At 37.5% G+C, this 24,556-nt stretch overlaps 7 protein-coding genes across 7 annotated transcripts; 2 read left to right on the forward strand and 5 right to left on the reverse strand.

The window, feature by feature from the left end:
* The first annotated feature begins 15 nt into the window (after positions 1 to 15).
* On the forward strand, positions 16 to 1,212 carry MONOS_4313 (putative nitroreductase). The gene is made up of 2 exons (XM_067874377.1): positions 16 to 466; positions 534 to 1,212. The coding sequence occupies exons 1-2, from the start codon at positions 422 to 424 to the stop codon at positions 1,041 to 1,043; spliced, it is 555 nt and encodes a 184-aa protein (XP_067729602.1). The 5' UTR covers positions 16 to 421; the 3' UTR covers positions 1,044 to 1,212.
* Positions 1,206 to 8,385, reverse strand: MONOS_4314 (Vacuolar protein 8 B (Vac8B); the record flags this gene model as incomplete). The annotated part of the gene is made up of 4 exons (XM_067874378.1): positions 1,206 to 5,838; positions 5,984 to 6,240; positions 6,373 to 7,443; positions 7,650 to 8,385. The coding sequence occupies 4 exons, from the start codon at positions 8,383 to 8,385 to the stop codon at positions 1,396 to 1,398; spliced, it is 6,507 nt and encodes a 2,168-aa protein (XP_067729603.1). The 3' UTR covers positions 1,206 to 1,395.
* Positions 8,386 to 9,255: 870 nt separating this feature from the next.
* MONOS_4315 (uncharacterized protein) lies at positions 9,256 to 10,203 on the reverse strand (the record flags this gene model as incomplete). The annotated part of the gene is made up of 2 exons (XM_067874379.1): positions 9,256 to 10,017; positions 10,078 to 10,203. 2 exons carry the CDS (start codon positions 10,201 to 10,203, stop codon positions 9,256 to 9,258), a joined length of 888 nt encoding a protein of 295 aa, XP_067729604.1.
* A 4,934-nt stretch (positions 10,204 to 15,137) lies between these two features.
* MONOS_4316 (putative calreticulin family protein) lies at positions 15,138 to 16,953 on the reverse strand (the record flags this gene model as incomplete). The annotated part of the gene is made up of 5 exons (XM_067874380.1): positions 15,138 to 15,157; positions 15,406 to 16,348; positions 16,418 to 16,650; positions 16,716 to 16,845; positions 16,912 to 16,953. The coding sequence occupies 5 exons, from the start codon at positions 16,951 to 16,953 to the stop codon at positions 15,138 to 15,140; spliced, it is 1,368 nt and encodes a 455-aa protein (XP_067729605.1).
* A 133-nt stretch (positions 16,954 to 17,086) lies between these two features.
* Positions 17,087 to 18,692, reverse strand: MONOS_4317 (uncharacterized protein; the record flags this gene model as incomplete). The annotated part of the gene is made up of 4 exons (XM_067874381.1): positions 18,636 to 18,692; positions 18,439 to 18,568; positions 18,120 to 18,389; positions 17,087 to 18,052 (listed from the first exon to the last, which is right to left on the reverse strand). The coding sequence occupies exons 1-4, from the start codon at positions 18,641 to 18,643 to the stop codon at positions 17,087 to 17,089; spliced, it is 1,374 nt and encodes a 457-aa protein (XP_067729606.1). The 5' UTR covers positions 18,644 to 18,692.
* Positions 18,693 to 18,888: 196 nt separating this feature from the next.
* MONOS_4318 (uncharacterized protein) lies at positions 18,889 to 21,293 on the reverse strand (the record flags this gene model as incomplete). Its single annotated transcript, XM_067874382.1, has 5 exons — positions 18,889 to 19,122; positions 19,216 to 20,886; positions 20,943 to 21,094; positions 21,149 to 21,209; positions 21,264 to 21,293. The coding sequence occupies 5 exons, from the start codon at positions 21,291 to 21,293 to the stop codon at positions 19,033 to 19,035; spliced, it is 2,004 nt and encodes a 667-aa protein (XP_067729607.1). The 3' UTR covers positions 18,889 to 19,032.
* Positions 21,294 to 21,442: 149 nt separating this feature from the next.
* Positions 21,443 to 24,397, forward strand: MONOS_4319 (kinesin; the record flags this gene model as incomplete). The annotated part of the gene is made up of 3 exons (XM_067874383.1): positions 21,443 to 21,537; positions 21,609 to 21,783; positions 21,856 to 24,397. 3 exons carry the CDS (start codon positions 21,443 to 21,445, stop codon positions 23,941 to 23,943), a joined length of 2,358 nt encoding a protein of 785 aa, XP_067729608.1. The 3' UTR covers positions 23,944 to 24,397.
* Positions 24,398 to 24,556: the final 159 nt, after the last annotated feature.

Here is a 24,556-nt window from a genome sequence, read left to right on the forward strand (position 1 = left end):
TAGAAAGCGTTTCAATGAAATAAATATACGTACATTTAACAATCACATTTATTTGAAAATTAGATTCATTTTTTTTTTTAATGTTCTTTGTAGTTCTGTTTAAGTTCTCGATATTAAATTGTTCTTGATCTTCATTTTTGAAACTTTTTTTGTTTGTATAATCTTAATATATTCTTCGTAGCATCATTGATATTACAATTAATCATATTTAAAGTTATTACGATTTTTGTTTTTTATTTTGGGCTATTCAAAGAATTTGACATACACCATAATTATTAATATATATGTTTTCGGCAATTGTCTTTTTTTGCTTTTATGAACAATATGAACAATTTTATTGCAAATGAGAAATGATTATCCGATTTCAATCAGTTTATGAGTTTCTCCGAAAAAATGAAGAAATACCATAATAAATTTAAAGATGTCAGTCATGGATAAGATTCGGAGTCGTCGCTCGTGCAGAAAGGTATTGTGCACAAGTTCTTTTGCTTTTCGTTTATAGTTGTTGAATTTATTGATCATAAACATGTTAGTATGATCCAAAGCCAGTTCCTAAGGAAACAATAATGCAACTTATTGAAGCAGCACGCCTTGCTCCTTCTGGAAGAAATCTGCAACCTTGGTTTTTCTATGTTGTGACAAACATGGAGCGAAACCAGAAAATTGGAAAAGAAATTGAGCCCAGACTCATTGAATCTGTCCCTGCATATGCTGGTGCAGCTGAAAAGATGGGAGTTAGCAACATGCTTTTTTATGATGCGCCTGTTGTCATTTATTGCACTATCAAGAAGGACGGAATTGACACCAAAGAGCTCGACATGGGATTGGCACTGGAAAATTTGATGCTTGTTGCAGAAGAACTGGGACTTGGCACCGTTCCAGTTGGATGGGCAAAAGTTTATGGAACTGACATTGTTACAAAAGAACTTGAAATTCCGGACGATGAGCAATTTATTATTAGCATGTGCGTAGGATATCCCGACAAATCAGTTACGCGCTCACCAAAAGATAGACATGAAGTTGTTGCAAAGTTTTTTGAGTAGAGATTGAAGATTACTTTCGCATTTTTTTGTTTTCATTTATGAAATGAGGGTGTTAGTCTTTGTAAACTTTTTTTTTGCGTTTGCGTGTTTCATTCCGCCTATATCATAATTTTTGAGATCATCATTTGATTCAACTTTTGTAAAATGTTAATAGAATTTAAAAAACACATGTCTTTATTTTTTTGAAAAATTAAAGTGATTTGATAAAATAGCACAAATATAAAAACTCAAATAAAAGAGTGATAGTGAAACAATAACGATTCAACTCAAACAAAAAAATAACATTTGTCAAATTCTTTTGGATAACAGTGATTTGTACAAACAGAAGTTGCTTGTGATCGAAGCTCATCTCTCAAAGCAGTGGAAGTTTCTCTTCTTCTGATATTTCATCTTCATCCTCGTCTTCATCATCCAAATCATCATCATCCAAACCTTCTATTTCAACATTTCCGTATCTATGCTGTCGCCTCTTCTTCCTGCGTTCCTCTCTTTCTTGTTCTTTCTTTCTCTCTTCTTCTTCCCTCTTCAGTTCTTTGATTTTGTTTTGCACTTTTTCTTCCACTTGAGCTTCCCACAAAAGACGCACTGCCTCAACTGGTGTCATCACCGGCATTTCCTCTTCTCCTTTCTCGTCTGCAGAGTTATCATTCTCATCTTTCTCTCTTTCTGTGACTTCACTTGACGAAAGAATAGAAAGCGCACTTGACGGATGCTTGTTGGAATAAGCCAGTTGCATCGATTGGGAGGTGAGTGGTTGAGGGGTCGATGAAGTGAGAAGTGATGTGTGATGAACAGCAGAAACAAGATCAGCCACGCCTCGTGATGTGCCTAGGACATCGTCGTTGTCAATATCGTCAATAACTGCAAGCGGCGAGGCTGATAAGAAAGCAGATTTCGGAGAAGAGAAAGAAGAGGAAGCAATTGGAGATGAAGTGATATCAGTTGAACGACTTGTTGTAGAAGGAGATGAAAGTGCGTTGTTGTGGACTGAAGCTGATTTTGATGGAGAGAGTGGAGTGAAAGGATATATCGGAGGAGCAGTGGCGCCTGGAAATGGAGATACGACTTCTCTTAGAGATTTATTCGCTTGCTCTTCTTTCTCCCTAATCTTCTGTTCTTTCTTCTTCTGAATGATTTTGTCTTTGCCTTCCTGCTTCCACAGCAGGAACCAGCGTCGGATGTTGGAAATAGCGTCTGCTGCAGCGTCTTGTGTGCCAGCGTCGGTGCTGGTGACGCATTCTGTCAGGAGCTCCACACACCCACAGCGACGGAGCAAAAGAGAATTTTCGCGGTTAAATGAGACCATTCGCACAGCCAGCACAACTGCGCGGAGGAAAGATGTGTCGTCAATCAAAGTGATTGGAGATGCTGATATTGTGAATGATGATGACGAGGAGGAAGAAGAGGATGATAACGATGATGACGAAGCAGAAACTGAAGTGGGTTTTGATGAAGAAGATGTGGAAGGTCTATTTGTTGATGCTAGTGGTGAAGAAGAATTAATAGTGGAGGACAGAGATGATGATGATGAGGCTAAAGCTGAAGAAGAAGAAGAAGAAGAAGAAGAAGAAGCATTTTTGGGAGTCGGTGCAGTGTACTTCAAATAGCTCTTCTGTTTCATCGGCGCTTGCTTCACTTCGCTTTTCGGCTTCTTCTTCTGCGCAATGCGCAAGAAATCCACCAAAAGCGGAATTGATCCGAGCTGTCCGAAAAGCCAAGCCGTGTCGTCAGTTCGGCAAGTCGCTGCAACTGCCTTGCTGATCTGCACAATCAGCGTTCTGTCGCGTGTCGACATCAGCACAGACATCAGCGGCATCACCCCAATCTCAACCATCACTGCCAAATTCTCATCGTTCATCGCCAGTTTGCTCACAAGCCCGCACCCAGCACCACAAACACCGTCATCGCTGGAGCCCACCATCTCAACAACCTGCTCAAGCGCTCCCACGTACTGCCTTCCAATCATTCCGGCGTTCGTCTCCCATCCGATCAGCCTTTCCAGAGCTGCTCCAGCCGAAATCAGCACCAACGGAGACTGAGATGAAAGAAGCGACCACAGCAGCTTTACTCCATCTTGCTTCAGCATGATCTGCACAGACTCCGCCTCGCTTCCGCACTCGCACAAAGTGTTGCACACAGCTATCAGCAGTGCCTCCTTCATTGCTCCAGACAGAAGACTCAGCATGTACACAAGCCCTCCTTTCTCTCTCATCACCTGCTTGCCTGATGGGAGTCGGCATAACACCTCCAATGCACTGGCTGCATGAACTTGCACGTTTGTTGTCGAAGACAAATCTCTCTGCGAAACAGAAGGACTTGAAGATCCCGTTCCAGAAGCAGATGAAGAATATTCCTTTCTCACAACAAGAAGAGACAGAAGATCTGTCATGCAATGTGCTACCATCCATTCTACGCTCTCGTCATCTCCATCCATCGCCCGCACACAGTCTGCCAACCCTGTGATGATGCAGTCTTTCATGTTGACGTACAGACTGGGCTTGATAAAATCGTTTCTGACTTCTTCGTTCTTATCTGAGCTGCTCTTTTCTGATCGATTTTGATTGTTGCTGTTATTGTTGTTACTGCTGCTAATGCCTTTTTGAAGTTCTCTGAACATTGCTCGTTCTTTTTCCTGCTCTAATTCTCTTTCCTTTGCTTCACGTTTCTCCTGCTCCGCTTGCAAAATAGCTATTTCCCTTTTCTTTCTGTCTTGTGCATACTCCTTCAGCAATGTCTCAACAGCTGGCAGTCCATCAATTATCCTCATCTCCTTTTGCATCCACTCGTTCGCAGCACACAAACGGCCAACCACAACAATTGACAGCTGCAACGTTTCTTCCACAATATCTTCCTCATTCTCTGCCATTTTGTAGTTCATGCCAAGCTTTGCTTTCTTTCCTGCTGTATTTGCATTCTCTCCTTCTTTCTCTTTCTCTTTCTCTTTTTCTTTTTCTCCTCCCTTTACAGCCACCCCAGAGAAAGGTGCTCCTCTTTTGACACTTGCATTATATCCACCCACACCAGTGTATGCTCCACTCCCATCGCTTCCAGAGCTCGCAGTATTTCCGCTTCCGCTTGTTTTGTTCTTCGTTTCCTTCAGTTTCTCTCTGCACCACAACATAAGTCTCACTCCTTCAAGCAGAGCATCCGAAGCGAAAAGAGGAACGGACAGTGAATTCTCCAAGCACAAATGCGACAGAATCCCAACAAGAGAGCGGATCAGATTGATCGACGTGAGGTTTGCTTTCTGCTTTGCATATTCTATCACATGGGGCCAGTTGCGCGTGAATGGAAGTGACATCGCCAGCTGAGAAGATGGTGTGGCTGAAGAAGACGATGAAAGAATAGACGCCGACTGCAGCCGCTTCTGCTTGCTGAGAAAGTCGCTTTCTGTGCTCATCACAGGAGGAGGCGGTGGTTGTTTCAAATATTCGTATTGCTCTTCAACCGAAGGAGTTGCCGAGGCAGATGATGAAGATGAAGCTGCAACAGTTGAGGACAGCATGGAAGAAGATGTTGGAGAAGCAGGAGGATTCACACCTGTTGAAGAAGGAGCGCGCGAATAGGACGAACGTGAAGGAGGAACAGAAGATGTGCGAGGGCGTGGGCGAGATGTCTGACGTGAGGACGATTGCATTGCTGGAGAGGAAGAAGAAGACATCATTGTTGCCATTTGTGGATCAGCAATCGTGATTCCCTGTGTTGCTTCGTTGTCTGAGTAATATCCATTAGGCTCTTGATTTCTGCCAGAAGATGGCCTTTGTTTTTCTTCCTTTGATGGATTTGACAAATCACGCCTTTTTGGTGTTGGCCGTGATTTAGCAGAAAGCGAACGTGGCTGCCTTGACTTCCTCCCTGTGGGGCTTGTTGGAGTTGTTGAATTCGGAGAAATCGGAGAAACTCCTGAAGTTGAAGTGGGTGTTTTTGGTTGATTTGTTCCTGTGTAATCAGATCTTGTTCCAGAAGAATCAGAAAATCCTTGCTCATTTGCATCCAGCGCCTCGCTCAGCGCAACAGTTGTTGTTTTGCCTCTCATCGAAAGAGGAATATAAGCAGGAACTTTTTTCGCCTGATCTCCATCTGTCCCAGCTCCGCCATATCCTGTTTTCGTGGGCTTCACCTCCTTCGGCTTCAGAATCGGCTGGTTGATTGCTGCTCTGAGTCTTCGCATTGCAATCTTCAGGAGATCGAGTTTAACAGCCTCTTTACGACACTCTCTGCTCTTCAGCGCCTTCCACAGCAGCCGCGACGCAGCCTCAACAACCTCTCTGTTTGTTGACTTGTTCAGTGCCTCCACAGCCACTGTCATTCCTCCTCTTTCTCTGAACACTCTCCTATTTCCTGGATACTCCACCAGCTCCGACACGACAGACAGGCACAGCGCACACACCTCCTCTGAGCCGTCTCTGGCGCAGTCGACCATCCGCCCTGTGAGCTGCTGGTCGTACATCGCAGTCTGAATGAACGGAGACACGCAGATCAGCTCAAACACACGGCACACCGCCGCCCGCAGCTTCGCATCGGACACGTGCATCAGCTTCATCAGGACAGGAAGGCCGCCACAGTCGCGCACTGCCAGCTGGTTGCGCGGCGCAGACAATTCGACCTCGAGGAGCGAGGCAATCGCCACGTTGATGACGGGGATGTTGCCTTCGTTAACAACTGAGATCACTTTGTAGATGCGGCCGTAGTCGGCGTTGTTACCAGAGGAAAGGTGCCGCGTGTCCCGCCGCAGATTCAGCTCGTCAAAGCGCTCGTCGTCGCTCTCTGTTCGATCGCTTGAAGGCGAATATGACTGTTAATTGTGTATTTATGAGTTAAAAGTTCGATACAAAAAACAATTTCAATTGAACATTTAAAAAAAAAAGAAAATGAAAATGAAAAAGAAAAAGAAAAAATTATTAAGTTACAAAAAATTACGCTTTAAATGAAAAGCATACTCTTTTGTTATCACTTGATTTCCCTCTTTCCGTCACATTTCCGCTGTTCATTCCATAAATAGTCCCAATATCCAAAGAGTCTGTTCCTCTTCTAATCTTCCTCTCCCACCCATCTTTCGTAAGCTGCCTCGGCTCCATCGAAGAGGAAACCGAAAACCGCCGCTCAGAAAATGATGACTGAGACGCACTTGTTTTCTGCTTGAAGCGCTCATATGCAGCGATCCATTCATCGCGTTCAGAGGGAATCGGAGCAGAAGCTGGGGAAATGAGGGGAAAAATAAATTAATTGATTAAGTATTGAAGTCGAAGTATTTTTTTGTCACAGTAAAAATAAATATATAAGAAAAGTTTGTTAACTTTGAGTATTGAAAAATCTATTAATTCCAAACCTGCAGACAGAATTCGATCTTGTCTGTCTCGTTCAATTTCCAACTGCTGCCACATCAGCAGATGCTGAGGCGGTTTGTGCATCGGAGCTCCTCTTCGCTCCATCCTATCCTTCGAAGACGTCGTGTCGTGGATTGCGAAGTATTCCTGTTCCGAACGACGCTTCCTCAGCTCCACAGGAGTCACCCCGTTCAGCATGAGAAGCGATGAGTGCATGTTGTGGCTGCCACTCCCACCAAACTGCGGTTGAAATCCAGAAGTGGACGGAGAACGGCGAATCATCGCTCCCGTCTGCGAAGTGTATGGGCGAGGCTTCTGCCTGCTGCTTCTGCTTTGATAGTCGCGCGATCCCATCCCGTCGCCTGTGGCAGATCGCCGCTCAGTCGACAAAGGACGCCTCGATGATCGGAACGTTGGGCCAGATGATAAAGCTCGCCTTGGTGTCTTGTAATTCCGAAAAGCGCCTTCTTTCACAAATTCATCGTCGCTCACGCTTTCGTTCGCTTCATCGCCAAAAAGCATCTCTTGCCTGTCTATTTCATCAAGACCTGAGTCATTGGCACCGCTTGGTCTGTCTGTAAATTCTGTTGTGCCGTCTTGTGAAGTGTACTGTGACTGTCTGTTTTGACTAAGCGGATGAGCTGATGACACCCTCTTTTGGTTCTGCCGCCTCAGATACGAAGATGTCGAAGGGCGTGTGGTTGCTCTGCCGCTGCCGCGTTGTCTGGCCGATAGATACGAAGCAGAAGAGGCACGTTTTGCACTGCTGCTGCGCACTTTTCTGCTTTTGTTGCTCCGGAAGCTCATCAGCGACTCATTGTCATAAGCGGAAGAGAGGTTTCTCCGTAGGAACTGGTCATGGCCGCTGCCTATCCGCGATGCTGCATTTACGCCTGGACGTGAGAATGATCGAAATGAGTTCGACGATTGGTTAGGGGCGGAGCTTGAAGGTGTTCCAATGTTTGTGAGCTGAGGTGACGTTGAACGAATCAGAGACAATGGAACAAGATGTGTTGATGCTGACTGCTGGCTGTGTCCTGATTTCTTTTGGTCTTTGAATCTTTGGGCGCAGTCTAAGACAAAATTTGTTAAACTTTTGGAAATGGGCGATGAACGAAACATTGGCTCAGTAGCTTCGAAGAGAAAAGCAATGTGGAAATGAATTAGAAAATTGGAAAGAGAAAAATAAACAAAGAGAATGCAGAGGAAAAGGAGATCAGAAATGAAAATGTCAAATATGTCTTGTTAGGCAAGAATAAAAAAAAGTCTGTTGGCTTACCAAATTGATCTGGTACTGTTCCATCAACTTCAAAGCATCCATATGTCGTACACACAACAAGTCTTCTACGAGTTTCTTCAACACTTGGTGCATCTGACATAATAATGTATGCATACGCCAGCTCGCAGAGCTGCTCCCGTGGTTCTGGGACACGTAATCCGTCTTCTGATGGCTGATCGATAACCCACTCAATCATTTTTGTCAGAGGTTTCCCTTCAATTGTCATTAAAGTTCTGGCAGAATTAAAATCTGTTTCAAGAGCATCCACTGTTAAAAGCTTAGATTGTGAAAAATACTTTTTTGTTAATTGCACATCAAAATCGTAAAAAGCTTGAAGAATTTGCAGGCATAATTCAGGTTTCAATCCCTTATCAAACCAAGTCGGATGCAAATGTCCGCTCATTGAGACTTCTATCAAACTCAATTGCTCCTCTTGCTCATATGAAAGAGATCTTGGGGGTGGCTTACCCAATATTGAAGAGAGAATCGGACGGTTTTCATTCATTAAAGCCAAAACTTCCACTGTTTTGTTCACCGTGTTGAAGAGAGAACAATGCAAATGAAATGCGCGAAATGTCAAAATTGTTACCTCATTTCCTGGTCCTGCTGGTACGCTTGTTAGTGTGGGAACTGTTCCAACAAATTCTCTTGTTGTAACAATTCTGGTTTTTCTATCAAAATGAAGATTTTTCCATTCAGGATGCTTTTGGTAATGAGATTCTGTAACTGAAGACATGTAAGTTATAGGTTTTCTAAATGTAACGCCACTTAATAATTGATAATTTGCGTTTAGAAAGTATTCGACTTCTGGCCATAGAAAGTTGATAATTTGTTTGCTTTCCTCTGTACTCTCTATTATTCCATGTTTCCAATGAAATGCAGTTGATATAAAATTCCCCATGGCCCAGGGAAGTCTATAAATAAAAAATTGTTTCAAATACTTACCCTTAACATGTTTTAATTTATCGTTGAAAAATGAAAAGCATGATTTTCAACAAATTGTCTTTTGTTTTATTCTGCATCTTTTAAATTGATTCAGTATAAAAATTAGAAATTAAACAAATGTTCGTATTTTTTTTTTTTTTTTTTTTTTTTGAGAAATGAATAAAAAAGAAAAAGATATAATTATGGAGTTACAGAAATAGAAAAATTGTTGAAAAGGAAAATGAAAAATGAATGATATTTGTGCTACAAAATTTCATCCATTTCATTTTCTCAAACATTAACATCATCATCAGATAATTTAACAGACACGATCCAACAAAAATTATCGATAGAAAAAAAACTACAAACAACCGTTTGCTGATGAAGGAAATTATCTAAAAAGAAAAATACGAATTGTGAATATAAAAATGTGAAGCATTTCATTTCTTCAAACATTAACTGAACAGTCAGAAACAGATTACATCGAAATAATATTTTTTGTTTTTTAAATAAAATATGTTCAAAGTTTTGTTGAATCAAAAAATAAAAATGAAAATGAAAATGAAAAAAAAAAAAGAAAAAGAAAAAGAAAAAGAAAAAGAAAGAAAAAAAGAAAGAAAAAAGAACAAAAGAAAAGAAAAGAGAGATTTTTGAGTTACAAAATTCAATATGTCTCATTTCCTCAAGCATTCACAAAATAATCAAATGTATTTTTTGTTAATTCCTTTAGTTGTTGGTGAAAGCAATCAATCGTTTCATGAAAGCTTGTAATGACATCTTCGTATCCGTCTTCTTCCAACTTTTCCAACATTTTCTTTTTGTTTGCCTTTCTTTTCACTTCTTCAGCTTTGTCATCCGTCTTTTCTTTCAGTCTTTTTAATATTGTCAAAAAGAACTCTAAGCAATCCCATATCACTTCAACTTGCAAAGTTGACTGTTTCATTTTCTCTGAAATCAGATCAACAACACCTTCCTTTTGTAAACTATCAATTTCTATGTTTTTGTTTTGAACCGCTCCTCTGAAGGAAAAAATGCACCATTTAGTTATATTTTTGTAATTATCCTTTGCTTGTCGAAACACATTCACAACTCCGCCAATAAGCCCAACAAGTTCTTCGTTCCACAATGTGCAGCATTCTAAGTAATTATTAATTACATTGATCCATCTATTAACGATATGTACTTCTTTCATTTCTTTTCCTTCCATTTTCTCTTCTTTTCTCTTCCAATCTACGCATTTTGACAGATCTTCCAGTTCTTTTGCTGCTTCTCTCGCAAAACACAATTCATTCTCAATCACCCATTTTGAATTGTTGCCTTCGTAATATCTATCCATCAAAAACTTCCATGCTGATTGATAGGCAAGGCGAGTGAGGTTGTAATGTTCTTGATGATATTCGATGATTTTTTTGATTTCATTCAGATACGGTTCTTTATCAATACTCTGTAAAAAAATTAAGAAAAAACGTAAAAATATCAAAAATAATGTTTGCTGTTCTCATACAGAATAAAACTGAATGTGACTTAATGCAAGCAAAGACATTTCCACTTCTTTTTGAACTTCCTCGTTTTCCTCCTTTTTCAAGGCAATTTTCAGAAGGCAGTGAAAACTAATGTTAAAGACTCTCATTGAAGGACCTTCATCACACAGTAAAAGATAACATTCACAAAGATCAATCATCAGCTTTTCGTTCTCATTTTCTTTTTCCTTCTCCTCCTCAATTATTATCTTTTCAAGTCTATTTTCCAATATGGAAAAATCAAATGAAAAATTGATTATGTTTTTTAACATTTTGCGATGTCCCATGTGCCTCAACAATAAAACTGCATTTTTCATCATCAGTTTCCTTTCTTCAATAAGTTTGCCTATTTCATTGAAATTTTTTATTGATAAAATTGAATTAAATTCTTCTCCTTCCATTTTGTCAATAAGCATGTTCATATCTTCAATTTTTTGTATCTGCTCATTTTCTGTGTAATGCTCCAGTTCAGAAAGAAATTCTTCAAAAGGCATTCAAAAAACAAAAATTTGTTCAGAATTGTTCAATCCAAATAAAATGGCAAACTTGAAAACTGCTCGGTTCTGGCCGTAGTCAGAATTTTATCTTCAGAATTGTCATCTTCAGAATTATCATCTTCATAGCAATCATCATCTGACAAACTCATTCTGTTTGTTCCAAAAAAATATTCAAACAGAAGGGCAAATCTTGTCAAGCAACAAAATAAAATAAAACAGCAAATATTGTTATTTATTATGCAAAATAAAAATTATCTCAATATATACTGCTAAGATTTACTCAATATAAAGAAGTGCAAAACAAAATGCAAAGAAGTTACAAGGACTGGCTGTATGAGGAGAAAAAGAAATCTTTTATTTCTCTTGGATCAAACCAACAAAAAATTTTGAAAATTGATAAAGTTGGGGCAAAATTTTTTCATTTATGAAAAAAACAACTATTTGTTCCAAACTTTTTCCACAACCTTATCATTATAAGTCTTGCATTCCCATGTCAAAAAAATACATTAAAATTCCAAAATTGAGAAAAATATTTGTCAGAGAAGAATGGAACAAAATTCTTAAATCAAAAATTTTTGTCCCAGTTATCAAAAATCCATCTTCTTTCATAATCACATTTTTTGTGCAAACGGAGCATATTTTTTGTCTTTGGAGAAGATGAATGAGACTGAAAACATGAATATGCGATGTTGCATTCTCGATATTTTATGCGAATTATTGCATTTTTGGCTCTTTTCGAAAGAAACATTGAATGATGGAAGAGGAAAAGAAATGATTTCTGAAAATATACACAAAATCACAGGAGAAATGAACTTAATACATCTTCAAAATACGAACAAGAAGAATATGTTTGTCGAATGGCAAAAGATCAATGTCCAATTCTTCAATTTCCAAATAATCATATGCCAAGAAGAAAAACAATGAAGACCTACTCCAACAGAAATGTTGGAAATACTCAAGTTTTGTGAGACGGAAACATCAAAGGTTATGCATTCATTTCTTTGAAAGTTATCAGAAGATTTATGCATAAAAGACAATTTTTACTTCAGCTGAAATGAGACTTGGAGAAGAAAGAGGTTGACAACTTTTCTATGAGGCATATTCAAGAAACACATCAGCAAAGCTTTTTTTAACATCGGAAATGGAGAAAAGGGTTTTGAAGGAAAGCGATTTTTCTTGAATTCAATAACAGTCATTTCAGAATGAAGAGAATGAGAACATTTTTGAATTGTCACATTCTTCAATGGGCACATCAGAATGTTCTTCATTCATCTTCAAGGAATTCGATTGAACGCTATAGAAAATGAGAATTCAAGGAGAATCGTTTTTATTTCTCACAAGAGCTTCTTCTTTCTCCGCAAATGCAGATATAATAAGAAATTTTTGTTCATTTTTAATTTCTGCAACGAGTCTTGCTAAGTCTTTCTCTTTTGTGTGTGTAAAAGCAGCTCATCAACATATCATTTGATTGACGATGAGACTCAGTGCAACTGCTCTGATGAAACAGAAGCATGTGCTCTTTTTAACATAAAGAGCTCTGGAAATCAAATAGACTTTTCGCCATCTCCGCAATCATCTTTAATATTATCATTTTCCTCTTCTTTTTCTTCTTCCTCTTCGATTGTTTGATTATGATCACATTCTTTTTGAATTCTTTTTTCACATCGTCTTCTGCATCTTGATGGATAATCCCATGAAGAAGGCAACAAAACCAACATTGAAAAATAAATTGTTAAATTGGTTTCAGGAAATGCAAATAAAGAAAGCGAAAGTGATGAAGAACATAATTTAGAAAGCGAAAGAAGAAGAAGAAGAAAAGGAGAATGAAGTTGTTAAAATTCAACAAAAATAGAAATGCATTATTTTCAGGCACTTTGATTCGGATGTCAAACGACGAACTTTTTTAAGATTGCTTTTCTTTTTGTTTTTCATTTCAATCAGATCAAACTGATTCATTTTATTTGTTTCTTTTTTTCTGTTTTGAAATTTTTGTTGATAATTGCCCTTTTGAGAATAGTTGTGAGTTTTTCTGTATTTCAATCAAAAGAACGAACTCAAAACAAAATTGAAAGTTCTCTGAATTTGTTTTATTAGGAAATTTGTTTATTTAATTTTTTATTTTTGATCTTTCCAATAATTTTTCCTCGACTGCAATTACCAATCAACAATTCTTTTGTGAAATGATTTCCGTTGTTGAGGAGGTTTGATGGTTTTGTTTCGATTGAATGTGATGAAGGATATCGTTTGCAGAAAAGTGATCAAGTTTATAAACATTGTTTCACTATTATTTTTTATTTTTTTTATGATATTTTTTTAATCAATCACATAATACTGATAAAAATCATAAAATTGAAGAAAAAAGAAATTATTCTGATTTTGTATCTAAAGAAATGTAGTCTTAACAGGATATAATTTCATCTAACATTATCACGCTCATTCATAGTCACACTTTTGTATGCAAATATATATTTTTGCTTGTTTTCCATTCATTGCTCATTGCATTAAATCAAAGGTCCAAATATAAATGCAGGTATTTATTATTGAATTTATATTTTCCCAATCAATATTTTAGGTCTGAGAATTCTCTATGAATACTGAAAATCGACACTGAAAAGTTTCAACTCCTTTTAAAAGATCATTTTTACGTGAATAATGTCTCATATATCGATTTTTTAACAATCATTATTTTTTTATCTTTTTATTTTATTATGTATTGTTTTTTTTTTCCAAAAGTTTCATTCCTCTTCCAAGAAATAAAATATAGGAAGAATTCACTCCACCAAAATTGTTATGATTTCAAAAATAATCACCGATATAACATCATTTTTAATAAGAAAGAGTTCATTTAATAATGAACAATCAATGCAAGGATAAAAATTATTCCTTTTTATTTTTAAAATAAAGTTATTAATAATCGAAACAATGTTTATTAATGGTTCAAAATGTAATCGCTTTCGAAAAACAAGTTTAAATGAAAATTTTCCAATTATGAAAATATTGACACTTAAAATTTTTATAATTTTTGGAATATTTAGTTTTTTTCTGTTTGAAGCAACATTTCACATACTCATAACATTTTGAAGCCACAAAAATTTGTGCAAAACCAGATGTGATTATATCCGATTGAGTCTGTAATGAATTCAAAAGAAATAATTAAAAGTTATTTCAACTTTTTAATTCTATTTCAAGTGATGAAAAAAAAATGAAAGTGATATTATCATTTTGTTTCATGAGATAAACATCCAGAGTGTTCATTTCACAAAAAGAGTTTTGCTTTGCTATCTGAAAAAATAACTCACAAATATAAGATGTGCAGCAAATGGAAAAAAAAGACAGCTCAAATATTCTTCAGATTGACTGATATTCAATAAGATAAGAATAATATTTATGATCATTATATTACTGAAACAAAAGCTAATAGAAGCTCATTCATGCTTTTCAATTTCTGTTCATCCAGAAATTGGCGTGTATAAAAGTTTAATTCAACAAATTGAACTTAAAAATAAGTAAAACTCAATTTAATAATGTTTTGAAAGAAAGAGATATCTTTTGATATTAAAGAATTCATATGGAGAAATTGAAAATAAAATTTAGAAAGAAGAAGATTTTTTCAAGAACCCAAACATAAGTTCATCTAATAATATTACTCATTTAAATGTGAACAGCAATAATGAACAATGAATAGAGTCCATTTTAGCAGCTTAAAGGATCATGGACTTATTTGACAATCAGAAAATCATTATTTGAACTTTGTGTGGTTCCAATCACATGTATACACCTAAATACAGGAGAAGGAATGTGGTCACATCTGAGATTGTTTTTTCCAAGATTTGGTCCAAGTGAGAAATTAATTGGCAGTTATCTTTTTTTTTGACAGTGATTAAAACAGTGAAAGTTTCTTTTTTAGACATAGTTGGAAATAATGCCCATGGAAGAAAAAATGAAAGAGAAGTCACAGAAAAAGATGAACAATAATAAAAAGATGGATAAAATATTGATGAAAACGAAACAATCTCTTTTTCAGAAAATGATAATACTTCAAGAAATGAGATGAATGATTCAGCAAATCATTAAATAAATTCGAAATCAAATGGAATTGCATATTCATTCATAACAAAAAACAAAAACAACTTTTCCAATCAAGATAGAAAAGTCCAAAAAAAATACGTCAGATCGGATGGTCTTTTTGATTGTTAAACAATAACAAACGTATTCTTGAATAAATAAACTTTTTTTTCAAAAAAAAAAAAAAAAACAACGATAATGGATAATGAAAAAGTATTTTTACGTTTCCTTGAACTTTCATATTCAAATGCATTGTCTGAAAAAAGATAAAGATGATTTTCTAATTCGAAATAGATAAATTATAATAATTCAGAAATTTTTAATTTTGATTAATTTGACTGTGTTCTAGATATGTTCAAGGAAGAAAAAATCAAAACTGATCTGGATAAAAGATGTATCAAAAACCAAAACACTTTTTGTTGCAATTTTTGAAGCAAAAAAGAAAAAAGAGAACTTCTTTTAATTCTTTCAAAACAGCCAGCTTAAATATTGTTATTTGTATCTAACAAATAAGTGTTTGATAAATATATTCATAAAATGAAATAAAAATTAACTCAAAAAGATAAAAACGACGCCTTTTACAAAATTTAACTGAAATAAAAGTTTCTCTTTATTTCCTTTTCTTACTGCTTTTTTGTGCGTCATTTTTAATTTTTGTGTTCATCAAATTTTGAGATCGCTTTTTACTGTCATTTTGAGTTTTTTCTCTGTTATTAACTTTCTTTGAACTTTCAAGAATACTATTCATACGCGAACGTAGCTCGTTAATCTCTGGACGAGAAAGTACAATTCCGGACACGCTGTCCCCAACCTTTTCCTTTGAACTATTGTTATTTGATGTGGATTGTGAAGGATCAAATGAATTGGTTGAAGATTTGTCAGAAGAAGAAGAAGAAGAAGAAGAAGACAACTGCAAGGAGGACGAAGAACTAGATGATTCATGTTGAGGCACACTCTCATCCATTTCTTCTTCCAACTGTGCAAGCTGCCTTTCAACAGAAGATTTCTCAATTTTCGTCTTTGCAAATACACAGCAAAGCATTAAGGGGAAACCAAGCCCAATTATAAGCATGAAGAACATCATAACAAAAAGCTGAGGATTTTCGTCAGCAAAAAGAGTTATTATTTGAAACAGTATCAATGCTTTGCTGCCTAATGACTTTTCCGTCTTAAGTTCTTTCCACATTTCATCTCGCTTCATCTTCCGCCCAATGTTTGTATATGCCTTAACACGTGTATTTTCTAAGACATTCAAAGTCTCCCAACGTTTTTGCCCTTCTTTAACAGATTCTTCATCATCACACAAAAGTATCGAATCAAAAGACACCGGCGAAGAAGAAGTGAATAAATCTATGCCTATTGCCTTCACTGATTTTGCAGAGCGGAGTAGATTTGCATCCTCTTCTTTTTTGCCAGTTGGTTGTAAATTCATTTCACTATCGAAAGACTGATCTTGGCCATTTTGATCCAATGAAAAATCTAATATTGGTGGTGAGAATAAGGTCTTATCGTGAAGTGATCCCTGCAAGACGCTCTTTCCATCAACCATTATTTCAAATGTATCGTCCGCAGATAAACAAAGCGAATATAAATGTGAAAAATTCGTGCTGAAACCGGAAGGAATATTCTTTGTCAATTGGTGAGCGACAATCTCATTTGTCTTTGGATTGATTTTTTGAATTATGAATATTATCTTATGAAAAAGGAATTACATCAGAAAATTTTGATAAAAATGTAATAAAAATTAAAAGAAAATGCACACAGAATCTTTAGAACCACAATAATCCGGACCAAATTGAATGAAAAATGGTGTGTCAGACGAATAATTTTTTTGATTTATTTCTTCTGTAAAAAGTTTTAAAGTTCCTCCTCCACATCCGAATGGATAAATTTCTCCTTTTGCTATAAATTGAAGATAAAGATATGGATTTGAAAGCGAAACATCAACTTTCAAAGATATGGCATGCAAAGATCCTCTTGAAGCAGCAGTGAGAACTTTAGTGATCAAAAGAATTATGAAAAAACAACATTTTTGAAGTTATTAATAAACGAAGCAATACCAGGATTAAGCGCTTGCTCGTAATCATATGATCTTCTCGATATTACCCAACGCCCAGTATATGATGGATTTGAAGAAATTTCCCATTTGTTCAGTTGCTCCCCATTTATGAAGGTTTCATTTAAAAGTATCTTTGAAATGAAAAATGACGTGAATCAAATAGTAAAAATTATATGGAATATTTTAAAGTGTTGTACCTTCGATAAAGAAAAAGAAAAGAGCAACAGCAATTGAAGCATTCCGCTTTGAAAAATTGAATCAATTTATTATGGGTGTTCTTTCGAAAATTAAATCACTCATTTGAACAAAAATAACTTCATTTAAGCATATCATTTATAAATTGCAAGCATCAAAACACGATTAACTGCTGGATTAGTCGGTTTTAGGGAAAATTGGTTGACCATGATGTTTATAAGGAATTAAAAGTGAATGATCAACCTGCTTTGAAGAAGGAACGGATGATGATGAAGAAGAAGAAGCTGAAGATGACGAAAGAAATTCCAAGCTCCTTTTCATAAGCCCGCTTGTATTCCACAATTCTTCCACTTTGGCGATTATTTCCTTTGCCTCTTTTTCTTTTCCTTCCTTCACAGTGTATCGCTTCTCCCCTCTGAACCCAGAGACGGTGCAAAGAGGTGCAGACAGCCAAAGAGCAATGTCATTGCCGATTGCGCGAAGCGACTCGTCAATCAGCTGAGGCAACGTCTTCACTCCGGTCACCTCTGGACTTTCAGCGTCATCGTCGGAAGAGCAGACAGACTCAATGTCTCCGCTGAGGCGAGCCGGAGTGGGCGAAGCGCTGGCGGCTGGGCGGCGCGACGAAAACTTCTTCCGCATTTGGAGCGAAACAACAGAATTGCGGTCCTTTGAAGCAGATGAGTCGCACCTGAATACAATAGGTGCTTCCTTTAAAACTTTCTTAAGCTCGTCAAATTCTTTATTCATCAGCTCCTCGTTCTTTTTTTTCATTTCTTCTTCTTCGTTCTTCTTCTCTGCATCCTTTTCTACCTGCTCCATTTCAGCTTCCCAATCGTCAAAATCTTCTTCCGCTTCTTCAGATTTTGGCTCGCTAGTTGAGGCTGCTTCACTATTAGCACGAATACCATATTTATCTGGTGAAGCAACTGACTCATATCCACGCAATGAACCCAAAATAACAAATGGCTTTTCAAAAAGATTTTTGCCAAATATGCGGCTCAACTGTTCTTGAATAAACGGTTGAGTGCACGCACGATGTGCATATTTCTGCTTTCCTGATTCAAGAGTTATAACTGTTCCCTTTGCTGCATGCACCGACCTTTCTTTGCAATAAATGCATCTTCTACCTCGTTCTTGGAGCTGTCGTATTGTAAAATTCATTTAAATCAATAATTGTAATTTCAAAAAACTCACTAAAAAAACACACCTCATATTCAAACTCATCCCTTTTAGTTTTTGGCTTTGCATTTTCAATTTCACCAACAAAAAATCCTTCCATAACATCTCCTTCTCTTCTGCTAGTTATTCTATCATCCCCCAAGTATTTTTCATCATATGATTCCCACATGTCGAACGTAGAGCCATCTTTCATATTTTCTCTCTCAGCCAACGCTTTCCTCTTTAAACGTTGAACCTGTAATGCATAAACATCATCGTTTGAAATGTATTGCTTGAAAGCTTTTGTTGTCCTAAGAAGCTATATAACGTTATTGTTAAATTAAAAAGATCACTTTTTCCTGGCACACAGCTCCCAATGTTCTTGGAGAACAAAATCCTAGTATTGCGGTCAAAGAAGATTTAGTGAGGTTTGAGAATAAGCCAAGCTGCTTTTCAGACAAAAGAGCTTCTGCAGTTAATATTTTATTTTTCTTTTCTCTAATGAAACAACAGCAAATTTCGAAGTTCCAAAAGAATATGTAAATACTATGCAATGCAAGCAAACTGCTCCATTAATATGAATGATATGACGAGTGATTTTGCTCGAAAATGGAAATTGATTTATGAATAATTCCTCAATATATTTGATCAAATCATTTAATCATTTTTTTTGAAATGTTTTTTGATTGAGAATATTTTCAAACTTGAAAGTCGGTTTTGAAGTGAAAAATATGTTCCTTAAAAAACAAGTGATTTTGCTGCCATTCTCCATGATAGAAAATATTTTGTTTTCATGTTAAAAAGTATTCGTAGTTTTTTTCTCTTAATGAATATTTGCACTTGAAAAGAAAATAAAAAAAGAAAATATAAACACAAAAGAAGAGTTACTAAGATGAAATGAAGATAATGAAAATTATGAAGAAAAATATGTCACAATTTTCTGTTTTAATACAAAATTCAGATCAAAAAGCGAAGTGTATATTTGGTTGTTTTGCTTTCAATTTTTTCATTGAAATGCGATGCCTAAAGCCATCAGGAGTTCCAACTGTGATCTAAAAAAATTATAAAATATTAATTGAAAAGACAATTAATAATTAATAATTTATAATCAATAAAAATAAATGTGATACACAACAAATTCATACCCCTTCTTGTGATATGCTTTCAATCACTCCAGTTATCTTCCCCTTTTCTCCTTGTTCCTCAATCGTAATAAAATCATTCGCCCACAAGATATGCCCCATGTACAGCAGCGACGAATCGTCCAATAGCCGAATGGCAGACAGCCCACCGAAGTTTCCTCTGAACGCCTCTCCTTTCTCTGCAATGTATTCTCCGTCTTCTTTGACCTGCGCATCCGACAGGGTGAACTTGACTGGAGGAATTCCCGATGACAGCCTCCGCTTCAGCACCAGCGACGAAGAGCCGCTGATCGCTGCTGCAGTCACAGCCTCTGCCGCCGCCGAAGCGTTTGAGTGGTGCTCTCCGCTCTGCTCTGCACGCAGCGTGGGCGCAGAAATCGTCGGCGCTGAGGCAGACGGAGGCGGGTTGACGGGCGGGACAGTCGTTGCGGAAGAGGCAGAAGGTGGGGAACTGAGAGTGGTGCTGGAAAGAGAGGGAGAAAGTGATGCGGCTGAAGAGGAAGGAGAAGGAGACGGAGACAACGAGCGGCGGTGTTTCAATGGAGGGTGATCTGTTGAAGTTGCATCGCTTGGATACAAAGACGCTCCTTCAGCACTTGCACTTTCGCTTTGATTGGCAGCTGCATGTGACAAATCAGCATCGTGAATGCTTGCATCAATACCTGCTTTTCTGCTTTCTTTTTCTCTGCCTCCTCTGCTTTCTGAAGCGCTTGATGTGTGAATTGATGAGGTTGAAGAAGAAGATGAGGAGGATGAGGATGAAGGCAATGAAGAGGCTGTTAAAGAAGCTCCAGAAACAGAAAGTGAAGAAGCAGAATCAGACGATGTTGTGTTAGCAAAAGAAGAAAGCATTGAAGTGGATGACAGATGCGAGTCAAGGGGAACATGAGAAGGCAAAGCAGCCGAATCGTTCGTGGCAAACAAAGCCTCGTTTTCGGCTGAATGAAATATGGACAGAGGAACAGGAACAGGAGCGGTGTCTTCAGAAATGTTGAATGTGGGAGTGGAACTGTATGGCGTGCGTGTGGTGGGTGCAGACAAAAAGGGGAAGTAAGTGTGGATGTAGTCTGTGGAAAGAAGCCCTGTGTACGAAGGAAAGCGATCGGAGAAAGGAAAGGGGGGAAGACTGGAATATGGGGATGCTGTATCTTTCAGATTTTCGATATCTAATTCAGGGTCGTGTGCATCCAGCAATGAAGAATCATCAGCGGGAGGATCTTGAATCATAGAAATCGAATCATCATCATTTCTGCTTGTCTTTGATCCACTGAAAACTTTTTGCTTTGAAGAATTCGTTTTTGTCTTTTGCATTTCCTTGCAATTGACATCATTCCTAAATTTACGTTTTTGTCTATATTGGTTGTTGAGGATGATGCTTCGTTCCTTTTCTTTTTTCTGCAGCATATTCATCAATGCAATTCGTTCTTCGACATTCTGCCCTGCTTCACCCACACTCGAAATGAGTCCTTCAGCTTCATTCCACACTAAGGCGCTCGAGGTTGTCAGCACCCCAACGTCAAATACCTTGCCATCCACTGTTAGAAAAGTTGACGGAAACATTGATTGTTCCGAATCAGGATCTGTCTGCTCGGAAGATGGAGTTTTGCTTTGTTTTCCGATTTTTCCATGTGAAATTTCATCTGAAACAGATTGAATAAGCTGCTCTTGAGCTGCCTGATAATCATAAATAAAACAAAAATTACAATGCAATATTCATATTTTGAACAAACTAAAAATGTTTGGCGGGCCAGGGCTCTTTCATGGGCATAAGTGCGAAGTATGTTGGCTTCTTCTGTTTGAAGTGCAAGAACCGCAGCAGTTAATTGGTTATCTCTCTCAATAGTTATTTTATTCAATTGATGCTTTATTTTCGAACTTGTACCTGAAAATTTGATTGTTATCAATCTTTTTTGAAATTTGAGGATTATTCAAAAACCTGCAATAACTCTATCTGCTTCTTTATAAAGATAGTCGAGCTGGGCGCATGTTGCCTGATACTTAAATATGTTGAACATATCATTAATATTTCACACATATGCGTATTGACATACTTTTGAAGCTAATTCATCAACTGAAGTCATTCATAAATATCTTTAAGGTTTATGTAAAGTTTTTCAAGAATTGTTGGATATCTTATTTTCAATGCAAATATTCAAAAAATTCGATTGCTATTTTGGTATGTTCATTTTTCATTTTTCCAACCATAACTAATAATTTCTCACTTGAAGTCATGGCTTTTTTACCGGACCATTCAGTATACTTTCAGTCAAAATCAACAGAAATTCAAACAACAGAAGATCCAATTAAAGTCGTTATTCGAGCTAGGTTTTTCTATTTTTTAGGAAAATTATCGGTTAAGTTTATAAAGCTTTTTTGTATATTTTTCATTTTTTGAGACCTCTTCAAGATGAAGAACAGCAATTTGTTTATCTTCAACGCACAGATACTGGAAAGCAAACGATTCACGTTCCAACAACTATTCAACATTCACAAGGAACGAGCTCAACATCATACACATTTGACCGCATTTATGACACAACGACAAATCAACAAACCATATTCAATGAGATAGTTTGTTAGAATTTTTTATTTTATCCATATTTTTTTATCAATAACTTTTTTGAAAATATTTTTTTGATTAAGGCGAAACCAACAGTCGATGATTGTCTAAAGGGATATAATTGCACAATCTTTGCATATGGCTTGACTGGAAGTGGAAAAACTTACACCATGGAAGGGAAACATAACGAAAAAGGAGATTTCGATGGACTAGAAATTGGAATCATTCCTCGTTCACTTCATAGAATATTCTCTATTCTTGAAAGTGCTTGTCCTGGAGGAGTTATTGGAGAAGCTGGAGAAGCATCATCTTCATATGCATCCTCATCATCGCGTGGTGTTTCACGCCCTCCATCGCGGGCACCTTCTCCTTCATCTTCGTTATCTCAAATCCGCTTGGACGATCTCTTCACAGCCGTAAATGCTCTGCCACCAGCTAATGCAGACCTTCAGCAGCTGTTTGGGGACAGTCACATCACCAGCTACAAAGTGATGGTTTCGAATGTTGAGGTGTATATGGAGTCGCTGAATGATCTTCTTGTGGAGGAGAAGAAAGGAGCAGACAGCGTTAGCCGCGGGCAGGAGAAGCGGAAGCTGACGATAGTGCAGAGCAAAGAAAACGAAGTTGTTGTGCAAGGGCTGAGGGAAGAGATCGTAACGTCTACAGAAGACGCGCTGTATTGGTTGAAAGAAGGCTCGAAGAAGCGAGCGACAGCAGGGACACTGCTGAATCCTCGCTCTTCTCGCTCTCATTCGATATTCACGATATCAGTGCAGATCTGGATGCGCACGAAGCAAGGAGTAGAAGAGATCAAGCTGGGCAAGCTGAATCTGGTGGACTTGGCCGGGTCCGAGTGCGTGGGGAAGTCCAAAGCGGAGAAGCTGCAGCAGCAGGAGGCTGGTTTTATTAACCAGTCACTGCTCAGTCTGAGCAAAGTGATTACGGCACTGCAGCAAAAACAGTCATACATTCCGTACCGCGAGACGAATCTAACGCGCATCCTGCAGAACTCGCTGGGAGGGAACAGCAAGACGACGCTGATTGCAACGGTGGATCTATCGAAGAGCAACGCAGAGACGACGAAGTCGACACTGGACTTTGCATTCCGCACGAAATCGATTCAGAACAAGCCGAAGCTGAACGTAGCGATTTCGTCGGCTTCCATCATCAAAGGACTGGAAGTGGAGCTGCAGAAGACGAGAAGAGACTTGCAGCAGCAGATCGAGAAAGAAGGAGTGTGTGTTCCAGTGGATGAAGTCGATAGGCTCAGAAAGGCAGAAAAGGATATGAAAAAACTGGAGGAGATGCTGGAAGAAAGGGATGAAGAGTTAAAAAGTGAAAGGGAGCAAGTTGAAGAATTACGTGCACAGCTGGATAAGGTGAACGCAGAAAAAGAAGAAGTTGCTGAAGCAAAGAGAGAAATTGAAGGGGTTTTGTGCGAAAGTGAAAAGAATGCAGAAGAATTAAAAGATAAATTGGACAAAGCAAACGATGAGATTTCTTCACTCAAAGCGGAGAAAGAGGAGCTTATCACACAGAAGTCAGAACTGCATGAACGATACCTCAAATTGGTTGCAGAGTCTCAAGAAAAAGAACAGAAACTGAACCTGGAAGAAGAGAAGAAGCGTGAAATTGGAGAAAAATACAAAGTGGCTGTGGATGAGTGGGAGGATTACAGCAGCAAGCGGAGGCAAAAAGGAAGCTCTTTTGAAGATTTTCAGACAGTCAGCAGCTTTTTGATGTGGATGAAAGGAAACTTAATTCCGAAACTTATCTCTCCAATTTCTCTATTGGCAGAAGAGCACAGCTCCAGCGATATTTCGAAAGAAAGCGAAGAAATAAAGAGGAAAGAGGACAAACTAAAAGAAGAAGTCGATGAAGAGTTTGAGAAGATAATGAAAGATATACAGAAGATGAAGAGGGAAGTGGAAGAAGCGACGGCCAAACAGAAAGAAGCAGAGATGATTATCAATCAGATGAGAATAGGAGACAGCCAGATGGATGCTGAGATTCTGTCCCAGCAGCAGAGCTTGATTGAGCGTGTGAATGCGCTGCAGAAGCAGATAAATGACAGGCACAACGACAGAATTGAGTCTCACACACGAATCTTAGACGCACTTCACCACAACACCTCAGTTCTTCAGTCGTCGCTTTCTGAAAGTGCTATTTGAAGATTTCTCTCTTCCCCTCTCTCTCTTTCTTAGCTCAAAGAAAAATATATGTTTAAAATGGATATTAAACAGTGAAATGAGTCATTCCAGCACATTCATCCCATACACTTCATTATTCAACCCGCGCACTTCACCTCTCTCAATCGACATCTCCTATTCATTTCAATAAAAGCTCCCACAAACGATGAAAATTTACCGTTTTGTCGCATCATTTGCATGTTTGTATCTCAATCTTCATGTGGAAAAGGAGGACTTCTTAAGTGCCTTCAAATGTATTTGTGCCTTTGCATTTGGAAATTCGTCGAATTTATTTGATTTGATCGTCAAAGGGAAAGCGTTTCTTTACAGAATTTAGCATAATGATAAAACATTGAAGAATTCATTAAATAAAAATTTGTAAATATTCTATTTGGTCATGTGTTTTTGTTTTCACATTTCATCCTTTTTTTCAAAATTTTTGATTTTTGAAATTGCAAATAAGAAAAATTATGTATAACAAAAATTTGGAATGACCAATTCATTTCCGGTTCAAATCACAAAGACGAAGATGAACAAAAGCGTTTTCATGAAGCTCATTTAACAATCATTTTGTGCAAATTGATTGAATTTCAAA

Source organism: Monocercomonoides exilis (genome assembly GCF_001643675.1).
Source record: "Monocercomonoides exilis strain PA203 chromosome Unknown scaffold16-1735695, whole genome shotgun sequence".
NCBI classification, from domain to species: Eukaryota; Preaxostyla; order Oxymonadida; family Polymastigidae; genus Monocercomonoides; species Monocercomonoides exilis.